General features: G+C 32.4%; 3 protein-coding genes across 3 annotated transcripts; 2 read left to right on the top strand and 1 right to left on the bottom strand.

Annotated features, from left to right (window-relative positions):
* The first annotated feature begins 2,937 nt into the window (after positions 1–2,937).
* On the top strand, positions 2,938–8,246 carry LOC107860758 (triacylglycerol lipase 2). Its single transcript, XM_016706232.2, is given in 9 exon segments — positions 2,938–3,512; positions 3,895–4,011; positions 5,124–5,264; positions 6,374–6,484; positions 6,604–6,747; positions 6,844–6,884; positions 6,962–7,041; positions 7,143–7,238; positions 7,675–8,246. Coding segments are annotated over 9 exon segments (1,260 nt in total). The 5' UTR covers positions 2,938–3,302; the 3' UTR covers positions 7,995–8,246.
* Positions 8,247–11,418: 3,172 nt separating this feature from the next.
* LOC107860759 (mavicyanin) lies at positions 11,419–13,068 on the top strand. Its single transcript, XM_016706233.2, has 2 exons — positions 11,419–11,870; positions 12,455–13,068. Exons 1-2 carry the CDS (start codon positions 11,702–11,704, stop codon positions 12,796–12,798), a joined length of 513 nt encoding a protein of 170 aa, XP_016561719.1. The 5' UTR covers positions 11,419–11,701; the 3' UTR covers positions 12,799–13,068.
* Positions 13,013–16,501, bottom strand: LOC107860761 (chloride channel protein CLC-a-like). The gene is made up of 6 exons (XM_016706234.2): positions 16,015–16,501; positions 15,616–15,816; positions 15,353–15,530; positions 14,732–15,264; positions 13,430–14,549; positions 13,013–13,328 (listed from the first exon to the last, which is right to left on the bottom strand). The coding sequence occupies exons 1-6, from the start codon at positions 16,200–16,202 to the stop codon at positions 13,221–13,223; spliced, it is 2,328 nt and encodes a 775-aa protein (XP_016561720.2). The 5' UTR covers positions 16,203–16,501; the 3' UTR covers positions 13,013–13,220.
* Positions 16,502–22,463: the final 5,962 nt, after the last annotated feature.

Raw genomic sequence — 22,463 nt, 5'->3', positions numbered from 1 at the left:
TTGGGTTGCAGCTATGAAGCTCGATATTGCAGCTCTTGAAGAAAATAACACCTGGTCCATTGTGGACCTGCCACCTGGTAAAGTGCCTATTGGTTATAGATGGGTGTATAAGGTGAAGTACAAAGCTTCTGGAGAGATTGAAAGATATAAAGCTAGACTAGTAGCCAAGGGCTATAGTCAAAAGGCTGGTGTGGATTATTCAGATACCTTCTCCCTTGTAGCTAAGATGGTAACTGTTAAATCACTTATTGCTCTTGCTGCTTCTAGACAGTGGTTGATTTTTCAGATGGATGTTCATAATGCTTTCCTTAATGGTGATATTTCTGAGAAGGTATACATGCATATTCCTGATGGTTTTTACAGACAGGAGGAGACTCAGAAGGTCTGCAAATTACATAAATCCTTGTATGGCTTGAAACAATCCCCTAGACAGTGGAATAAGAAGCTGACTGATGCTCTTTCACATATGGTATTGAGTGAAATTCACTTTGATTACTTCTTGTTTACCAAGAAATCAGAAAATGAGATAGTGATCATTCTTGTCTACGTGGATGATCTATTAATAACAAAAAATAATCTCACTTTGATAAATCAAGCTAGAGTAGACCTACAACAAAAGTTTAAAATGAAGGATCTTGGTGATTTGAAGTTCTTCCTAAGAATAGAGGTGGTCAGGTCTGAGAAAGAAATAGTGTTGAATCAAAGAAAGTATGCTCTTGAACTCATATCTGAGGCTGGGTTGAGTGGAGCATGACCTGCTAGCACTCCACTTAAAGTGAACCAAAAGCTAACTTCTGTGGAATATGATAACCACATCTCCAATGGAACACCAGATGGTGATGCAGCTCTGAAGGATCCAACAACATATCAAAAATTAGTAGGAAGGCTACTATACCTCATTATGACCAAACCTGACTTGTCATTTGTAGTACAGATGTTGAGTCAATATATGCATTCTCCAAAGGTCTCACATATGGAAGCTGCTTTAAGGGTAGTGAGGTACATAAAAGGTAATCCTGGCTTGGGATTATTTATGCCTGCAAAAACTACAAACCAGCTGACAGCTTACTGTGATTCAGATTGGGGTGCTTGCCTACAAACTAGGAGGTCAGTTGCAGGATATGTAGTAAAATTTGGTGATGTTCTAATCTCTTGGAAGTCGAAGAAGCAAGATATTGTATCCAGGAGCTTAGCAGAAGCAGAATTTAGAAGTATGGCTACTTGTAGTGCGGAGATCACATGGTTACTTGGTTTATTTCAAGAACTGGGAGTTCAGATCAGACAACCTGTAGAATTGATGTGCGATAACAAAGCAGCAATACAGATTGTAGCCAATCCTATATTTCATGAGAGGACAAAACACATTGACATAGATTGTCATTTTGTGAGAGAAAGAATCAACCAAAAGATGATTCAGACCAATCATGTGTCAATAGAAGAGCAGCTAGCAGACATTCTCACAAAAGCCTTAGGCAAAAGCCAACATGAGTACTTGCTGATAAGTTGGGAATGAAGAATATTTTCAAGCCATCAACTTGAGGGGGAGTGTTGAGCTAAGAAAATGTAGTGATCAAGTTGATGGTTGTTAGAATAAGTTAGTGGGTGTGTTGTATGTGTTAGGAAGTTAGTTAGTTAGAAGTGACAGCTGACACTATACAGCTGTCACATGAAGCTAACAAACAACACTATAAATACAAGCCTATAGAGACTCAATGTAATAGATTTCAGTTAGTAAAAAATCAGACTCTTCTTCTAGATCCTTCCTTTTCTTCCTTCTCTCTTATTCTTAGCTCAAGTAATACAGAAATCTAACATGTACTATATACTTTAGTCTCCCGATGACATTTTGTATCCAAAATTTCAATTCACTTATTATTTCTTTTTGTTGTTGTTGTTGTTGTTATCGTTTGGTTGTTTAAATATCAATTGGTGCTAAGTTGTTGTGTTAAGGTCCAATCGGAGAAGTAAAAAAGTAAGTAAAAGTTATATACAAATAACATAGGCTTAAACCATTTTGTTAGTCTTCTAGTCTTGTAATTAATTACTGAACGACAGAAGGAAGTTGCTAATTCATCCATTCTAGAACTAATTAGCTAGGTGGAAGTAGTGATTAGTGACACTAGCAGGTTATAAAATCTCGTTAAACGGGTATCACGACATACATGAGTTGATGCAGGCGCCATCCCCTAATCAATTGGAAAACCTTACGGAAATACTTCATCATTTTACGAAAAATACTTCATCACGAACATTATAGGAAATTCTTTTAAACTTGAGGAGTGTCAAAGACACTATCCTTAAGGGTATTTCACCCGCTATATGTATATCTCTAAAATTTAACAAGCTCTTCTACTATAAACGAGGAGCATAAAAACTAATAAATATTAACAAAATGAAACCTAGCTAGCACAAGACGAATAAAAGGACGGATTATATTTCAGCTCTCACGTAGAATAATATGTATAATTTCCATGGTTTTGGAAAGGTGACCATTGTAACAAGCAGATAAATAGACTATTGATTATAATGCCAATAATATCAATTAAAACAATTCACAAGGTATGAAGAAATGTGGGCTTTTCTTTCACACTAAAATTCAGAGAATGAATTTGGATATATTCATAGTCAATGATGGCACTTCATATATTTTCATTTTCTCTAACATATCCAATCAAAAGATCACAAATATAATCTGGAGATTATTGGTGATTTTAATTAAAGGAGCCAAGTAGATAAATAGCAACATGCGCAACAAAACGTATCCCATGTGATACGCAAATGTTGCCAAGTGTAATCCCAGTTAATCTCTACATAAGTCTACTAAAATTAGCATCAAAACCTTAACAGTAATAAAAATTATTTACACGTGCATTCCATTAAAACACTTAACAGTAATTCGTTGAGCTTCAACATCAAGAAAGTACCCCATTCTTACTTCCTTAGCTTGCATGTTGACATTGTCAGTTACGTTGATCGAAAAGGGCAACGTATAAAATAACCAAATTTAGTGGGCTCAAAGACACCCATTCTCTCCAAATTTCTCACTTGTTACTGGAAACTGGTAACAGAATTAAGTGGCACCAGAAAGGCAATGTGACAAATTCTCACCTTTTGAGAAAATCAAGAAATCAGAAGCAAGATTGTCCAGTTAGTTGGTTTGCCATTAGGTCCAGAGAAGAGCAAAAATATTAGAAATTGTTTTTATAATTTCTGTCTATAAATAATATTCCTCACTTTTGAAAGCATTACACTTACTATACTTTATACGTCCCGTCACAATTTACAAACACCAAGAAAAGATCATGGAGATCCAGAGATTATTGATGATTCTAGGCTCTGTGGCATTAATAATCTCAGTGTTTGAGAGTCATCCAACATTTGGGTCGTCCAACATGAGAGGTCCTTTTGGCTTTGTTAATGGGGGTGATAATGGATTGACTAATGCTGCAGCACCAAGTGAAATGTGTGCCACCTGAGTGACTATTCGTGGTTATAAGTGCCAGGAATATGAGGTACTAACACAATTCCCTTTAGAAAATACATCGAAACTATCCTTATTTTTTGAGGTTCATGTGCGTGAGTTTTCTATTTAAACGATGACCAATTATTTATCGGAACACACTTTATCTATCAATTGCTTACTTTTCATACCTGAAATATCATCATCCTTCTAGTAGGAAAATTGAACAATTGATAGTTCATATGTGTTTGGAAAAATAATTGGTGATAGTTCAAGTAAAAAAACTCACATGTACACTTGATAGTTCAGCTATGAAACTCAAAAAATCGGAATATATTATTGACCATGAACTAATTAAACAATTGAGTTTTTTACATGTTCTTTTTTTTTTGTGTGTGGATATACATGTGTTTATTCAATTTATGATTTTCCAGGTGACTACTGATGATGGGTACATACTGGGTGTGCAAAGAATTCCGGAAGGCCGTGTAGGTGGTGGCGGGCAAAACAGGCACAGGCAGCCAGTTTTATTGCAGCATGGAGTACTGGTGGTAAGCTGTTGCAATATACTACTACTTTTTAGGAAAGAAAAACTATACTCTATTGTTCCAATATCTATCATGCCAAACATAAATTAAAAAAAATAAATTGTGCGAGTGTACCTGAGTCTGTTTAGTGCGTGGAATTTATTAATTGTATGGTTATTGATCCTTCAAATGATCTATCAAGACGTGTGAATTTCAAGATGATTGACTCCAGTTTGACTTAGATAGCATAATTCTAATATTTATAATTGCACATAATTTGTTTATTTTTAATTCAGTCCATCATTATTATAAATCACATCATGATATTTTCACATAAAACGTCGTTCTTGTACTATGACATTGCAAGCTTTTGCATTTCTTTCTCCCTTCATTAGTCTTTTTTTTTTTTTTTTTGCATTTAGGTACTGAATAAGAAACAAGCAATATATGATCAATGAAGTAACACCTAACTTTGTACCTACCAATCGTGGTCCGTGGATCCTCACCTTGAACAGTTAATCATTTGGTCACATTGAATTGGAACATTGGGAAGTGAGCTTCATCTATTTCCTAGCAGGTTAATTTAATGCAGATTCACCAGGAAGAAAATATATAAGAATATTTCAATACAGAAAATATACAATCAGTATAGCTTAAAGAAGAGGATATCGTAAAAGAATATTTCAATACAGAAAATATACAATCAGTATAGCTTAAAGAAAAGGATATCGTAATTTATGTGACAGGATTTAGGTGTACTGAAACCATAGGCCCAGAAGAGTGGAACTGAGCGTCTTTCTTCGTTCAGTGGGGAACCTTTGTGCCAATGTTGTCTCTCATTTACCACTCTCCAGTAGTATAATTTTCTGACAACAAGTAGCAAGTTTAGCAAGAGATTTAAAAAAGCAGTCTGGTGTACTAAAGCTACCACTATGTGCGGTGTCTGGAAAAGACCCCCAACACAAGGTTGTGTTGTACGCAGCCTTATCTTGCATTTCTGCCGGAGGCTATTTTCAAGGCTTAAATCGCTTGTTATTTCTTAAAGTTTAGCAAGCGATTTAAGAAATAAAAATGTTGGTGTTAAGTGGGGCGTACATACGTGAAAATCCGTGAGATAAATTTGTTTGGTTTTGCAGGACGGAGTAACATGGCTGATGAATTCTGCCGAACAATCGCTGCCAATGATCTTAGCAGACAGCGGCTTTGATGTTTGGATTGCCAACACCAGAGGAACAAGATATAGCCTTCGCCATCTCAATCTTGATCCTAAAGATCCCGTATCTCCTTCAATTCCTCCTTAATCAATACTCTTTCCATTCTAAATTAACAGTCATTTTAGCTCAAAAAAAAATTATACCAAAATAATTTTCTTAATGGCCTGAAATGACAGTTAAAATGAGACACTTTCTTAGAGCCCGTTTGGATAAGCCGAAAAAAAGTTGCTGAAAAAAAGTGTTTTTAAAAGTGCTGAACTTATTTTAAAAATAAGCAGTTAAGTGTTTGGATAAAAGTGCTGAATTTAAAAAAAAGTTATTGATGTGTTTGGTAAATAATGTTTTTAAGCACTTTTTTTTACAAAAATAACTGAAATACCCTTATAGCTGTTAATAATATATAGAGTTGATTATTATTAATTTTTATTACGAAAATGATTCAAATTCAAATTAATATATATTTTAATATATATATATATATATATATATATTAAAAAAATATTTTCATGAATGACTATTAATTTGTGCGCTAAAATTTTTTCTCTTAAGAGATTGAAATGAGACTCTTTGAAAAGATTGCTTCGTATCATTAAGGTGTAATTTACGAACTTCCATTTTCTTATAATGTTGATCTTCATTGTCCCTTCTATTATATTCATTCGGGTCGGGTATGAACATGGACAAAGTCCACACTCCACAGTAGCACTCAAACATCAAAATGACGGCAGTAATGATTTTCAGTGATGATTTATGAACTTCCATTGATGATTTACGAACTACCATTTTTTTTCTAAAAATTACACATCAACTTAAAATTCTAAAAAAATATTTTGTTCTAATTACACAAGGGTAAAACTGGAATAACTTTTAATTGCAAGGGACAAGAGGGTAATTTTGTTAGTCAACTTAAAATTCTGAAAAAATAAGCATCTATTAGGCTGCTTATTGCTTTTGGCTTAAAAAAAGCCAAAATCAACTTATTTTAAGAAACTTAAAATTTTGTCAAACACCAATATAAACAAAAAAATGCTTATAAGTTGTTTTGGCCAACTTATAAGCACTCCCAAACACCCTCTTAATCTATAAAATTCATTCTATGGTTCTTGAAAGCTCGTTAAGTACTACCAACTCAATCTTTAATATAACTTATTTATCTAAATTGTGGTACACAGGACTACTGGAATTGGTCATGGGATGATCTTGTAGTCCATGACTTACCTACTGTTGTTAACCTTGTCTACAAACAAACTGGACAGAAAATTCACTTCGTGGGCCATTCATTGGTAAGTTCAGAATTAAAAAAAAAAAAAAAAGCACTAGTTCTCAGAAGAAAAGATTTTATACTTCAACATTCTTTGACACTATATTTTATAACTAATCAATTATATGGAAATTAATATAGGGAACTTTGATAGCTTTGGCATCACTCTCAGAAGGAAGACAACCAGACAAGATAAAATCAGCAGCTTTGCTCAGCCCAATTGCTTACTTGAGCCATATGACCACTGCACTTGGTGTCATTACTGCCAGATCCTTTATTGGCGAGGTAATCAATTAAGTACAAAGTTAGATCATCTCTTTTCCTATTTCTCCATAATAAACTTGATACATGGTCGATAATTATGTGTGGTTATGTCAACAGATCAGTACAATGTTTGGTCTTGCAGAATTTAATCCATCAAGGTAAATCACTTATGAAAAGCAACAACTGATCATTTTTGTTCTTCTCAATAGATGACATTTATTTTTTTGATTTTCAGTGAGCGTGTGTCTAATTTTGTCAAGGCCTTGTGTGCTCAGCCTGGGATTAACTGTTTTGACTTCCTGACTGCAGTTACCGGTACTAAATTAACTAACTAGACACGTTCTTCAAGAATTAACGAAGTCGTTAACACGTCATTACAATTCTTCGAAGCATAACTACTTTCCATATGGCTGCAGGGAAGAACTGTTGTCTAAATGCCTCCACGATCGATTTTTTCTTGAAGAACGAGCCTCAACCCACATCGACTAAGAACTTTGTACATTTGGGTCAAAGTAAGTCCTCTTCAATAATGTGTATTTACAATGGAAAACTTTCAGTTTTGCGACTACCTATAAACAATATGAAGCGTAATAGAGATATTGTCATTTGCTAAGGCAAAGATAAAATCTAGATATAAATATCCCTAGTTGAACACGAAAAGGTTCGCTAACAAGGTTGTTTGACAAGCGATAGAATTCTTGGGGTTCTTAGCTATAGAACCATAGACTCTGAGACTCGTGGAGTTTGACAAATACTGTAAAGTGCTTGAAAACATGGACAACTTTAAGTGATTTTTTTAATAGCTTTCGTGCCTAATTTACTGTTATAATAATGAATAAAGTTCAATGATCATATGTAAAATTAATCCCTAATCGTAGAGCTTAACCATTCCATTAATCGCGTTGTTACTTATCTTAACTAATAACTACAATGATGAATCAAATGCAGCTGTTAGAGATGGAATGATAAGGAAATTCGACTACGGAACGAATAAGAATTTGGCACATTATGGTGAAGCTAAACCTCCAGAGTATAATTTAGGAAATATCCCTCGAGACCTTCCTCTGTTTATCAGCTATGGTGGCCAAGATGCACTATCTGATTCCAAAGATGTGGAGACTTTACTGGATCACCTCAAGTTCCACGATGTGGGCAAGTTACATGTTCAATATGTCAAGGAGTTTGCTCATGCTGATTTCATTATAGGAACTACTGCTAAGGATATTGTCTTCAACAAGATTGTCACCTTCTTTAAAAACCAACAATAAGCTACTATATTGATGGAGTTTCTGCATTGTACTAAGGTCCGTTTGCATGCGCCTCAAGTGTTAAAGAGAATTTTATGTACTAGTATATATTACCCCCTTTTATAATTCTTAATGAGTATGTCAAAATCTTAAACTCCAAATAAATATGAGGGAGTAACGAGCCGAGATTGTTGAAACTCACTAGACTTCAGATGTGAATCTATCTGATTCAGCAGGGAAGAACTTGCACCAGTATTTCTATTTCGGCTTAAACATGAGTTTGATTCACATTGTATTCCTAGAAACATTTATTATCCTGAAAAAAAAAAGGAGGAAAAAATGGAGTTTTTATCTAAAGAAATGTGTTAAGAAAGGACTCATGTATAGAACCTTTTAACGAAGCATAATATCAATGAGTTTTAAGACAAATTAGAAATGAAAATTATAATAATTTAACTGATGAAGTATTTAGAAGAGCACGAGCAGGTGACCAATTATCTTCACTAATTATTTTTACTTCACTCTTAAGGGAACGTAAGATTAAACAGAGAAAGGTGGTATTCCGATTTCGTAGGGTCTTGCATTGGCCTAAAAGTGCAAGTCTTTCAATCACCTATTAATATCTAACTAGTGGACAGATTCGCGCTTCACGCAATAATCAAGAGCTAATTGAATTTATCTACTCTACATAATATTTTTTATAATGATAAAGTTGTGAGAAATCATACATTTAAATGTAGATGAATTGTTGAGAAGAAGGATACACAGATTTGACTTCCTATTCATAATTAAATATTTATAAATATTACTTAATTGTAATAGAGAATTTATGTAAATCCTTATCTTATCCATTTTTATTTAGTTGTTCATAAATAAAACGTTAATTATGTAAATAAAAATATTTATAATTACTATACTAAGTAATCTCTATACATAAATAAAAAAGAAATTGTCTTATATAAATCCTCTCTTCTACTATTATTTACGTAAGTCCTTTCATCTTATCCGTTATTGTTTAATTATTTTTTCATAAGTAAAATATTAATTATGCAATAAATAACATTTATAGATACTATACTCTCAAGTCTCTAGTAAGCATTAAGAGTTGCATGAGTCCTCTCATTTTCTACTTTTATTAGCATAATAATTTATTAATACTTATGTTTGATAACTTTTGAGATGTTTAAATAAGGTGAACAAAAATAAAAATAAAATAGATTATCATATAATGTTATGGTCTATCACTTTTTTTTTGGTCTAATAGTTTTTAATTCTTTTCACCAATCGTGAATTAAGTAACATCTAAAATGAAAATGAAAATTTTCATATGACATTTTTCCCGTTTCTTTTTAGTTGTTGTATATTTTAAATATAGATGTTTCTAAATACTTGTCAATTTAAAAAATTAATTATTTAGTGTTCAGAGGGACAAAATTAAGGAATTAATAAAGATTTATATTAGTTAAACTACACTCCTAACTATTGATTGTGCAAAATTTAATTCACAACTAAAAAGGAACAAAGGTAATAAGTGATTTCTTGAATTTAGGTGAGATTATTAAGAATTTAAAAGATTTCTTTTAATAATGACATAATGTAACTTATATCATATCAAAAAGAAGTTGAAAAATAAGATAATGAACGAAAATATAATTTGTAACTTATCATTCTAAAAGACTCAAAAGAAATAAAAAATATAAGTCTAATCATAAACCTCCTATAACATCTATATTATTTATAGCACAAGACAAAGAAAGTTTTTAATATATCAATATAGCTTCTAAAATTCAGTTGCTAACATTTTATGCTTGTCAATTTTCTTAGATAAACATCATTTTGTAATTACATTCGTGAAAGCAATGATCTTATGAAGGAACTTCATTTAACACCCTCTGTATCTAAAAAAGATGTGTTGATCAAAATACGTTGCACCTTGTCTCACTACTCCGAAGCATATAGATCTATTGGATTAATGAACACTCAAATCAAACTCGCCCATCTTTTTGAGTGCAGAAATTCGAGAATCATGCGAGAATGCTTGTTACTAATGGACAAACTTGAAAGTGATTTAAAACTCTTAAAAATCAAAGGTGTGTTAAACATCATGCTAGAATACTTCTTACTGATAATGGACACTCGCATGCTTCTTACTAATGATGGACAAACTTTAAAGATGATGGACAAAAACCTCAAAAAGTTTAATTTCTTATGAAAAATAAGAAAATCTTAATATAAAAAAAAAATATAGGAGGGAAATATAATGATAATTGTCACCATGAATGAGGTATGAAGATGGTGGTAGGAATAACATATAAAGATCTTAAATTTATAGATATGGAACATTATTTGATGCATAAGAGAAAGATGAACCTCTTTGAATAACAAAAAGGGAGAAAAACTTAATAGGCACTTTTAAATGTGGGAGAGAAAAAGATTTTAAACCACACTTAAGACATGATAGGATAAAATTAAAAGATGATGGGACTTTTCAATTCTCTATTAGCTTAACTACATCAATTATTAATAATACTCAATAAATAGTGTAAAATATTATTAACTCTAAAAAATAAAAAACTATTAAAAATAAATAAATAAATAACAATAAATGCCATAGAAAGGTAACACATTATCTCCTTTATGTTCTTCTTTATATATATATATATATATATATATATATATATATATATTGATTTGTTGGCAAAGTTCTATTTCAAGTATTATTGGAAATCAATAGCACCTAACTGTCAAATAATAAAAGAGAGCAAAGTGGTAACTTAGATTAAAATCTAAGTCACCCAAAAATCAGTGGACCAACCAGAATTATTTGCTTAACGTCCCCCTCACACTCAACACGTAGGACATGATTTTTGTTCCTTTTTTGTTTTTTAAACAATAAAAAAAGGAAATCAAAAGGCGTTCGGTTATGTATTGCTAGTCAGAAAAAGTGCTAGTTTTTTAAGTGAATCTTGTAACTTTGAAAGTATTTTTAAGTTAAAAAAAATGTCCAAAGATTATAAGTCAATTTTTAAGTACCTTTTCCTATTTTTTTCTAAATATCACGTTTTTAATGTCCAATCAATTATCAAGTGTGCTGAACAAGACAAGAGGGAGTTGCTCGAATGATAAGTTTAAGATTGTGAATTCGAGCCACCAAGGATCAAAAGGGTGGAGCTCCTAGGAAGTGGCAGAGCCACCTTGTGGTTAGGGGTTTCATCCGAATCTCCTTTGATGAAAAATTATGTTATTTATACATGATTAAAATTATTTTTTATGTATATATATATTTGATGTTGAACCGCCTTCAACTAGTTTGTGTGCTTACTTTTTCCAATTTTGATAGTAAAATTTTTGACTCCGTCACTTATCCTGGAGTTAAAAAAAAAAAAGAAGGTGTATTGAACAAGCTTATTCTCTTAATTTTGGACAATCAGACGCCAAATAATGTGAACAGCAAGCAGAAAAGGAATAAACCATTGCTGTCTTTCCATGCAGTGCGCACCAACCACTATACTTATTATTACAAAAGAAAGTTCAGGAATGTAAAAAATTATCTTGAGGTCTAAGATCTGTAGGTACCAACTACCAAATCTAAAATAGCAATCATATATGAACATCTCTTGAACTGTATATATACCAAACTTCTCCTTGTTTACTAAGCATTGAATGTCAGGTTAATCTAATTTAAAAACTAGCTAGGCAAGTGTGGACAGAATCAGTTTGTTACCAATATGGAGGCTCTACTCAAATCTTTGTTTATGTTTGTTATTGTGACGCTAATGATCCAGAAAAATGCAATGGCAGCTCAACACGTTGTTGGTGGAAGCCAAGGATGGGATGAATCAACTGATTTCAACTCATGGGCTTCTGGTCAGACATTCAAAGTTGGAGATACACTAGGTTTGTCAATTGCTACTTTATTTCTCTCGTTTCGTTTTTGCCAAAATCAACTCATTTTTTAGCAATTGCTTGACGCGTTCAAGTTTAAACGAGTTGGGTCATGTCATGTTGTTGATTAGATCTAATGGGTAGAATCCAAAATGATTAATCAGATGATAGTTATAACTCAACAGGTCAAAATGCAACATAAACTCAATAATATGAAGTCAAATTTGGGGACTGAGGATTATGTATATATGAAATAATTTAAGCGAATACTAGAAGAAAAATATATGAGCATTTACCTATTTAAATTTTATTTTTTATTTTTTTTTAAATGGAAATAAAACTGGAAGCGAGGTCGGGTCATGTTGGACAAGTTGAGTTACGACCTATTATTCGTCTTGACCAATCTATCTTGTCCTAGAGGAATTTTGGACGAGTTGAGTCATGAAATGTTTATTTGATCCATTGTGGCCCCCTCAAGAGGATTCTTTGAGATTGCATTCAATGTATTAGTAGTAATTTCCATATCTTGTTTGAGTGGAGAGCTTGACTCTTTAGTATATTGATCACTTAGCTCCAAATCTTCGATATATTTGCAGTATTTAGGTACAATCCAGGCCTTCACAGCGTTGTAGAACTTGAGGGTGAAAGCGCATACAAGAGTTGTGATATAAGCAGTACAGTGAACTCGCTGAGTGGTGGTAACGATGTTGTTAAACTAAACAAGCCAGGGACAAGATACTTTGCTTGTGGAACAGCAGGGCACTGTGACCAAGGAATGAAGCTTAAGATCACAACTGTTACTGGAAGTGCACCTTCTAATCAGGCTGCTTCTTCCACGCCTAGCTCCTCTTCTGCGGTTTCTCTTGGTTTTTCTTCCGCGTTCTTCACTTTCATTGCTGCAATTTTGACTGTACTAATGTCTCTAGTATTCCTGTTATAAGACACAGTTTTGCTTTATTGATTCAAATGTTTTGCACTTGATGAGGCGGAGTGTAGCTGGTATTTATATGGAGTGGAGCACAATGTTAATTTTGTTAATAAGTTGTTCATGTGATGTATTGTGATTCTTTTACTTCAAATTTTATGAAGAGTTTGAATAGTGATAGCCATTTGTTTCTTGATGTAGTCTTACAATCTAAAGTTTAAATCTTGAGTTGTATCAAATGTATTGCATTTAACATAAATGACTATTGATAGCTGTTACAAATCATATCTGTCGACTTATTTACATAGTGAAGTGAGCTTTAGACTTCCTTTCGTTTACTTCTGCTGTATGTCTTCCTAAAATATTGGAAGAAAAGAAGGGATGACTGAACGCAAATCTACAAAAGAATGACAAGCATATTTTCTCCATAGAAAAGTTCAGTGCCCCTTTTTGTTACTCTTAGACTTTGCCAGATGGGGGAACACATTCAAAATGTTGCAGGCCCTTAGGTCTTGTCTGGTCAAGATTCCAACCACTGGAAATACCTACAAGAGAAGTACCAAAAGTTAGATTATTTATGCTGCAAACTAAACGTAATTTGTTTGGGACTGAGGCATAGTTGTTGTAAAGTATCTTATGTACTCACCCCTGCTGCTTGATATTTGGGCACAATGATCATGTGTCGAAGCCCGACTTGCCTGAACGCCACCATTGCCTTTGATACTGACATGCTTTCCACCACTGTATGAGGGGTTGTGTTGATCAAGGGATGCAGATCAACATACATCTCCATTTCATCTTTTGTAACTACAATATCTTCAATTTTACCCCACCTTTCTGCTAGATCAATCCATGTGAATTTCTCCTCTACTTCCCAATCTTCTGTTCTCCTTCTCTCATTCAAGAACCACTTCTTCTTGAGCACCAAAAGAAGGTGAGTTCTTAAGATAAGTCCGTGCAATTCGGGTATCACTCCATCTACGACAGGGAATCCATTGTGTGTGGTGTATTTTAGAACCTCTACGATTCGTCTCACTTTCTCAATTCCCTGAAACGTAACCACTGGTGGCTTTACGTCAGCAAGTTCACCAACTGTGATATTCCTCATCCATGGCTCAGGATATGCTTCCAAGAAAGGTAGGCCTTTTAGTTCCAACATGATTTCATAGATACTTGAGTTGAAGCAGTCTGCCACACTTTTAGCAATTACAAGGACAAGCATTGTTATCGGCAGAAGAAGAAGATTGTTTGTCAGCTCAAGAAATATGATACAAACAGTAACTGTCATTCTCATTGAACCAGCCATGACGGAAGCTGCTCCAAGAACAGCATACAACCCCTGATCAATTTTTGTATAAGGTCTCATGGCAATGCCAAGCAAGCGACCATAACCTGAACCTATGAGGATGATTGGGATGAAGAGACCAGATGGCACAGCAATCCCAAAAGTAATAACTCCCAAGATGCAATACAATAAAAAGAAGATGAGAAGTGATGCGACTTGGAATTCAGTGGCAGTGTTTAGGGAGAAAATGTTTCTGATCGCGTCCTCCTTTGTTGCAAGGATAAGAGTGGCCAGATCATTGTAGTAACCATTTGGGCAGTTGAATTGTTTGAAGTTTCCTGTCTCTCCGGTGCCAGGACACGACTCTGATAGGGATGAATCACAACGCTTGCATTTAGCAAGGAAAGGAAGTCCATACATGCAAATGGAGGTTAAGAGGGAAACACTTAGAGCAAGAAGCAGCTTATATAATTTTCCCTTCCTGCAAGATAACAAAAGGATCAATTGTTAGAGCAGCCATATTTAGAGTTCAAGAAGGTACAATTTGTATCAAATGGTTAGGTGAGTTGCGATTTGTATCAAATGGTTTAACTTTTGAGAACAGAGCTAACCGATTGTAACTTGGGAATATGAGGAACTTTTAACTCAATCGAGAGAGCTTACGCGTTAATGAGATTATAGAGCCTGAGGACCTTGTGGAGGACATGATTGAGGAGGCTCCCAAGGAGACCACCTATGACTCCAATAATTACAACAGGGATGATGTCCACAGCATGGTACCTAACAATTACACCACTCACATCAAACATGATAAGTCCTCCTCTCCCAAAAAGTCCACAGCTACCAGATTTGCAGTATACCATGAAGACCCTTAGTACTACCACGACAACAGCAGTGCTAAAGAAAGTTCTCCAGATGAGAGCACTTCTCCACCACGTTGCAACTTCCTCTAACGCAAATAGGACGCCAGCTACTGGAGCACGGAAAGCAGCACAAACACCTGATGACGAGCCATATGTGATGAGATCTCGCTTGTCCCTATCATTGTTGACGTAACGGAGCCAATGCCAGCTAAGTTTGTAACTGTCTGATCCACCTTGACCTAATAAAGAAGCAATGCAACTACCAATGTGAATTAGTGGCTCTTCTTTCCCAAGATCTAATCCTGCTGAAACTGCTCCAATGCTTCCGATGATCTGTGAAGTTACGTGGGAAAAGATTCAACATTGTTTCGCAGAAATCAGAGAGTTGGAACATTCTCATATGCAGCATTAATACACGCACCTTAACGAAGAGTGTAGTTGCTCCAAAAATATTGGGAGTGTCGACACCATTGAGATAGGCTTTGATTTCCGAAACTCCAGGTCCGGAAGCCGTAGGCGCGAAATAAACAGTGAGAAAGGCAGCTACCAATGTCAGCAGAAAATTAGCACCCGCAAAAAATGCAAATCCCATAAGGTACCTATATCATTGTTTTAAGTCATATTTTGAAATGTTTATTTGATTCATTGAAGGTTCAAATCATCTAGTAATTAAATGCCATCAACCTTTCATCGTCAATATAGTTCACAACAGCCCGAAGTTTGTAGCCAGAGATATTTTCGATTGAGAGACTAATGAGGGTGGCCACACCTCCGGTAAGAAGGCCGACCAGGAATGCCAGTGTCCATTTGATGAAGACATACTGTAATGCTTGAGCTCTGGACCTTCTTCTCCAATCATGCTTGAATATATCATTCTCGTTGATCCTAATACATACATATATCAGTGGCGTAGCCACACCCACATACATTGAAGGGTCGTCAGTTGAACATACGAAGGATATAGTAGGTCACAAATTACTTTTCGTACATATTTATTAATTCTTGAACACCCTGGCTACTGACATGACAGGTAAAGACGACAAATATTCATGGATAAGATTTAGTAAGAGTGATTGTACTTACTCGTAATCCAAACTTTCTATGTGGGAGACTTTAGCTCCCACAATGGCAATTGAAGTGGATGACAGTGTTTGATTCCTCTTCAGCAGAGAGCAATTGCTTTCTGTATCTCTTTCTTCTTCATTATTGTGTAGTCCCTCCATGTCATTTATTGTTGCTACCTCTGCTAATAGATTATTTGGCGCCTCCATGAAAAATAAAAATGGAAGGAACACCAAAAGTGAAGCTTGTTTAGGATATACAAGTTGCTAATTCAGATAATGAAGGAAGGGAAAAGAAGAATCATGGATGCAATTTTTTCTGTTTTTTTTTTTTTTGGAAGTCAAAAGCATATACAGAGAGAGAGAGAGGGGAGGGGGGGGAGGAAAACGTGATATAGTTGTTTAAGTAAGTAAAAATAATTTATAGCCTCGTATGTGTTCTTCTGGTGAGAAAACGAGAATTAACATTGATATTCATTCATATAAAAAAAATTGGACAAAATTGACTACGATTGATAGGAACATTTCTTGGAATCAATTTTAAATTGGATTATATCTTAGTAAATATTGAATATAGTCAGCATGATTGCTTGGAAGATTTCTTGGGATCACTAAATTAAAGAATTATCCATCTCACATGTTTTTATTACTACTTGGCCCGTTCATTATATATTATAATATGATGACAATAAGGTAAAGGCATTTGTATTTGGTAACAAATACAAGAATTATCCATATTTTATCTTCCTACACGTACACTCCTTGAATGGTCAATGGAGACACTGGTGGAAGGTTGGGATGATGTCATTATCATAAATGTTTGATAGAATTCATAGAGTTTAAATTTTAATTATACGTCTTTGTCTGCGCGGATAAAAAACATTATGATGCTGTATAACATTTTACGTGAATCTTACGTATGGGAGGGTAGAGAAATAATCTAGTCATTTTAGTGCTAAGTTTTGGCCTTTGGGTGTGTGACAGATATTTCTCGTCTCGGTCTACATGGACAAGGGCTTGTTTGGTTCCAACTGTCTCTCAAATCATGACTTACATGGAGTAATTAAAATATTTGGAATATAGTACAAGATAATGTAGCCTGCCTTGTAGGTTAAAATTGACGTTAATAAAGCTGATGATTCACCTTCAGTATTTAGTGTATTGTCTATTCAATCATTGCTGGCATATGCATCAACAATTAAAATGTGTCATGATTGGTTTTCACCCATGTTTATCTCTTTTAGTTCGACTGCGAAAGGACCAATCAATCCTCCAGTCTTTGGACTGCACTTCTAGTACTCTTATGGCTGGTTTGGTATAGTGTACTAAAAATATAATGTATGCATTATAATTTGTGTATTAATAGTACCATATTTGATATTTCTTTTCAGATTATGCATAATTAATACTTGTATTAGTTATATACACTTTTGTGTATTAAAGTGAGTATTATCAATATACATTATTTTTCATGTATTAATAATACAAAACTTTTAACACATGTAGTAACCTATTAAATGATATTATTATCCCTTAAAATTATTCTCCCGCGTTTTTTTCCCACTATATTACAACAGTTTGGATCCAAATATTGACAAATGAGACAGCAATTGCGACAAAGACCATGACAATAGGTTGACCCATTTATTTCTACTACAACAATTATAGTTTTTCTTCTTTTTTATCCATTTTTCTACATCTTCATTGCATGTTTGGTACACGATCTCTTGGTTCTCTCTAGTTGTTTATGGGATAAAGGAATTTTTTTTTTTTGTAAGATTGTAGATTGATTTTGTGTATGCAGAGGAGTTTTATGCTGAGTTCTTGGATTTGTCTTCAAGATTGCGAAGTTGTTCTGCTCATTGAACTTTGGTGCCTTTTTCTTGGTTTGCTCTTGTTATTTTCATTGTCGAAATTTTTGAATTCAGAGAAGAAATGGAAAGTGGATTTTCCATTTCTCTAGTGTAACTGCTGCTCTTGCACGGTTGAAAATATATACAATGTACAAAGAAGAATTCAAGGAAGGCCTAAGGGTAATTTGGTAAACAAACACATTTTTATAAATATATATTATCTTTAACACATCAAACCAAACGTTACGTTAAAAATAATGCATGTATAACTAATACCAGCATTATTAATACTTGCATTACGAATGCAAGTATTACTAATACATCTTATTCAGTATTAATCTTATATACTGTACCAAAAGACCCCTCAGAGGTCGTTTGGTGTGAGATACTACAGTAAATAATTTTGAAATAAAATAATAATCTTGAGATAAAAAATTTAATGCATTGTTTGGTTGTTAATATTGGGGATAACTTATTTCGAAATTAATAAATAGTATTGAGATAAATTATCCCCACATTTGGTAGGATAACAATCTCATTACAAACACATTTCTCCAATCTTCTTCATCTTCTTTTAGTTCTTCAATCTCTAATTATTGCTTTTAAAATTAAAAAAATATTATTGATATCTACTTGATTATCTAAAACGCATTATTTATGACAAATTAAAAAGATATTCTCTATTAATATTTGGAGGGTGATGAAGAAGATGATGATTTGGGGTGGGGGTGGGGAAGGGAAGATGGATGCTAGGGGCGGAAAAGAGAGTATTTTAATTTTTTATTTTTTTGTATTAATTTTTAATTTAGATGTATTTTTTGTTATTTAAATAAGAAAAAATTACAGAAACTAACATCCTTAATACTATAATTACAATAAATAGCAATAATTTTTCAAAATTACAACTTATAGCAAAAGTAGCAATATTTTACCCAGTTTATAGTAACAGAAGAATATGTATTTTTCAGTTGTGCATATGTATTTATGAGTAATACATATATATTTGTATATGTATTTATATAGCAATATTTTACTTAAATACAAATACAATTTACTATTTTTCGTAATTATGAAACTGTTGTTATAAAAGTTATAATTAAGGCTACAGAGTTGCTATTTCTAAAATTTTCCCTTTAAATAATTATGTTTTTTCCACGTCAGATTTAGTGTGTGAAAAATATTGTTTTTATATAGTATAGGTGTGTAATAGATAACTATAATAGTTTAAGTGTGATTTAGACTTTTTAAATATAATTTAGAATGAAAACGATGATTTTTTCCCAAATAGCAACATATTTTGTGTTATGTGAGATTCGATATATATATTATATTATTGGTTGGGTTATGGCCTGATGACATGGGTGTCTTTCTGACAAACTAACTAGGGTAGGGGACCCCCCAATCTACGAACGTGTTGAATAAATAATTTACAAGGGAGAATTCTACATTATACTTGTTATAAAATAGGATCCGTTGTTTTTCTCCGTAATGTATATTTAATTATTTACTATTTTTATTATTATGGATATAACTCTTATATTCTTTAATCTCTCTCATAAATTTCACAGTTAGTATCACATTTATGACAATTAATATATATATAAAGAAAAAACGTAGAGGAGATGACAATTATAATTAATTTTAAAGTTTTTTTTTGTTTTATCTTTGATTTTTCATTTTTCAATATGTTTTTAAATGGATATGCATGTAATGTAACTTTTTCCATATAAATAGAGTGCATTTCATGGTCTTTTGATATCATTTGTCCTTTTCATAAACGGTCAAATCCGTAGAGTTGATGTTAAAGATGGTGGAATAAAAAAAAGGTATTATAAATTTTTTTAGAATTTTGTAGTTTTAATTTTCTATGTAAAAGTTAAACAACAAATACGGTTATTCTCTTTTACGATTTGTAAGTGTCATGTATGTTGATGTTAAAGATAGTTGAATACAACAACAGTATTACAAATTATTTTAGAAATTTGTAGTCTTAGTTTTTTATGTAAAGGTTAAACAACAAATACGTTTATTCTCTTTTACTATTTGTAACTATGATGTATATTATGAAATCGATAATGATTTACTATTCATCACAAGAAAGACATATATTGATCGAATATTTGTATGTATGACTTCTACGTAATATTAATTTTAGAATTTAATTGCTATCTATATAATTTATGTTGTCTTGTGCATTATATAATAATGGATGAAGTTGTCTTACAAAACAAAAATAAGTTGAAAAATAGAAAAAAAATCAAAAGATCAGAAGTTATAAACAAAAATAAGATTCCTATATCTTTACTTCAAAAGATAATATAATTTAATATATCAACATAGTACTTCCTTAATTACGAAGCACAATTCCTAATACTTTAAACTTTTTTGCTTTGAATTATAACTTAAAGGAAATTGAATGGAGAAATGAAATCAAGGAAATTAAAAGACGTTGCAGGTTATTCAAGTCCAAAAGTCCACGTTAGATGAATCTCTCTCTCTCTCTTTATATATATATATATATATATATATATATATATATATATATATATATTGGGAGCGAACTCCGGACGAATATGAAGCGCATGGATGCAAGTTATGCCCTGAAATGAAAGACAAATTTGAATCCGCTTTATCTACGAACAAGAAAGCTATAAGTAATGCAACTATGAATCTCATGGAGAGTTCGATCCCGACTCAGGATGAATGCTAAGGAGGTTTTTAAGGAACTTCATCCTAATCAACAAAAATACATTAAGGAAATAAAATTAAGAATGATCAAGAAAGTCATTTATCTTCTTCTTTTTTTTTTTCCATTTATTTGTCATTTATCTTTTTTTTTTTCATATTAAAGAATTTTTTTCTCATAAAGAAAAATAGTCCTAGGCATAATGGTTCCCTTCATAAAGAGAAATAGTACTGGGTGTAACGATTATGTTTAGGTGAAGGGACCTAACTTTTTTTATTCCATTAACTCATTACAAATGAATGACAATAAATATAAAAATCATGCATCATGAAATAGAATTATTCAAGAAACTTGACTGCCTCCACAAACATCTTGACGTTCCATTTTTTCTCTCAAAATATTTTTCGACGGGTAAGTCTTTTGTTTATATTGCATTATTACTTTATTTTTCAAAATTTTCAGTTGTTTTTTTACAGTAATTTTACGAAGAGACTTTATTTAATTTATATCTACAAATATGACGGAAGTTGTTTAGTATTACTAACTAACCTTTTATATTTTTTGTTTGATCATTTTATATATTGTCTAATTATTCTTTACTAAGGCTATGGAGGTTGATCAGAGATTATAAAGAGGTACAAGAGTTGAACTTTGAGGTATTGATTTGGTTATAAATACAAGTAAATGTGTCAAGGAGCAAGGCTGACTATTGTTTCTGACACAAACTCAATATATTTTGCGTGTAAATTATCTCAAAAAATAAAACATAATAAGTATTTTCGAACGGGGTGAATATTTTTTATTTTAAATAAACTAAAAAGTTTTACGAGAAACATGTAGTTTGTTTATAAATAGTGTGATTATGTTAATTTCGTTTTTTTTTATTTTTCAACATTATTTTAAATTTATGTTACAAAAAGACGACGCATTCTCTCACCTGAATTTAAAATATTCTTTTCAAATAATATTATGAAATATATTTTAACGACATATTTCCTAATGCATACAACATATTGAGGTGTATTTTGGAGATATTTTTATTCAATTAGTTTAATCCGTTGAATTTTGTAGCAATGCAAACATTATGAAAATTTAAAAGCTAATTTATTCTTTTGTATTGTAAGAAAGTTTTGTCACTTATTTTTAGGTAAAGAATTTCGTTTTGTTTTTATCACTTTGCTTTTAATTTTCTATCATTTCTTTCTTTACCTTCCTATAGTAATTGATTCACTAGCCACCTTAATACCCACATTATTTATCCGTTAAGTAATAATTTTTTGACGTTAATTTATATGTTTTCTTAAATTTCTCTTAATAGTACCGGATGAACTCCATAAGTGATATTTTGAATTATAGATGAGTTATGCATATATATAATTGTATGGTTTAATATCTATTTTTAATATTCAATATTTAAAAGACAAATTAATTCGTATATTATCAGAATTTTCTACGACTGCGTGAAGTACGGATAAATTCATTAGTCTTTAATATAGATGTAACAGTGTAAATAGTTCACATACCAGAGTTCATAATAATATGTAGTCTTGAAAAATTTGAGATATACTTGAAGATATACGAAAGAATAAAAGAAAAAGTTTTAAAATTTTTTGTCTACTCTGTTCCCAATATTGTTCTTTTTACAAAGAATTCGTATAGAAGTACGTAAATCCTATAACCGTTTTATGTAGATGAAGTTCCAAAAATATAAAGTTTATGTTTTTGTCCAGAAGAAAAAAATTAAAACATTACTGATTGGTTCTGGTTATACTATAGTACAAATTTTAGTAAAATCGTCCTCATTTCTCCCCCACCTTGCTCGTTTTAGACCCCACAAAAAATGTTGCAAGTTTCATAGGAAGTTTCCTAAATTTGTACTGATGTAGCTTGTTTGAATTGGTCGTTACCTATCCTATTGTATTGTTATACCTA

Source organism: Capsicum annuum, chromosome 2 (assembly GCF_002878395.1).
Source record: "Capsicum annuum cultivar UCD-10X-F1 chromosome 2, UCD10Xv1.1, whole genome shotgun sequence".
NCBI lineage: Eukaryota > Viridiplantae > Streptophyta > Magnoliopsida > Solanales > Solanaceae > Capsicum > Capsicum annuum.
Note: the sequence above shows the minus strand (reverse complement) of the source record. Positions and strands in the feature narration are given on the sequence as shown.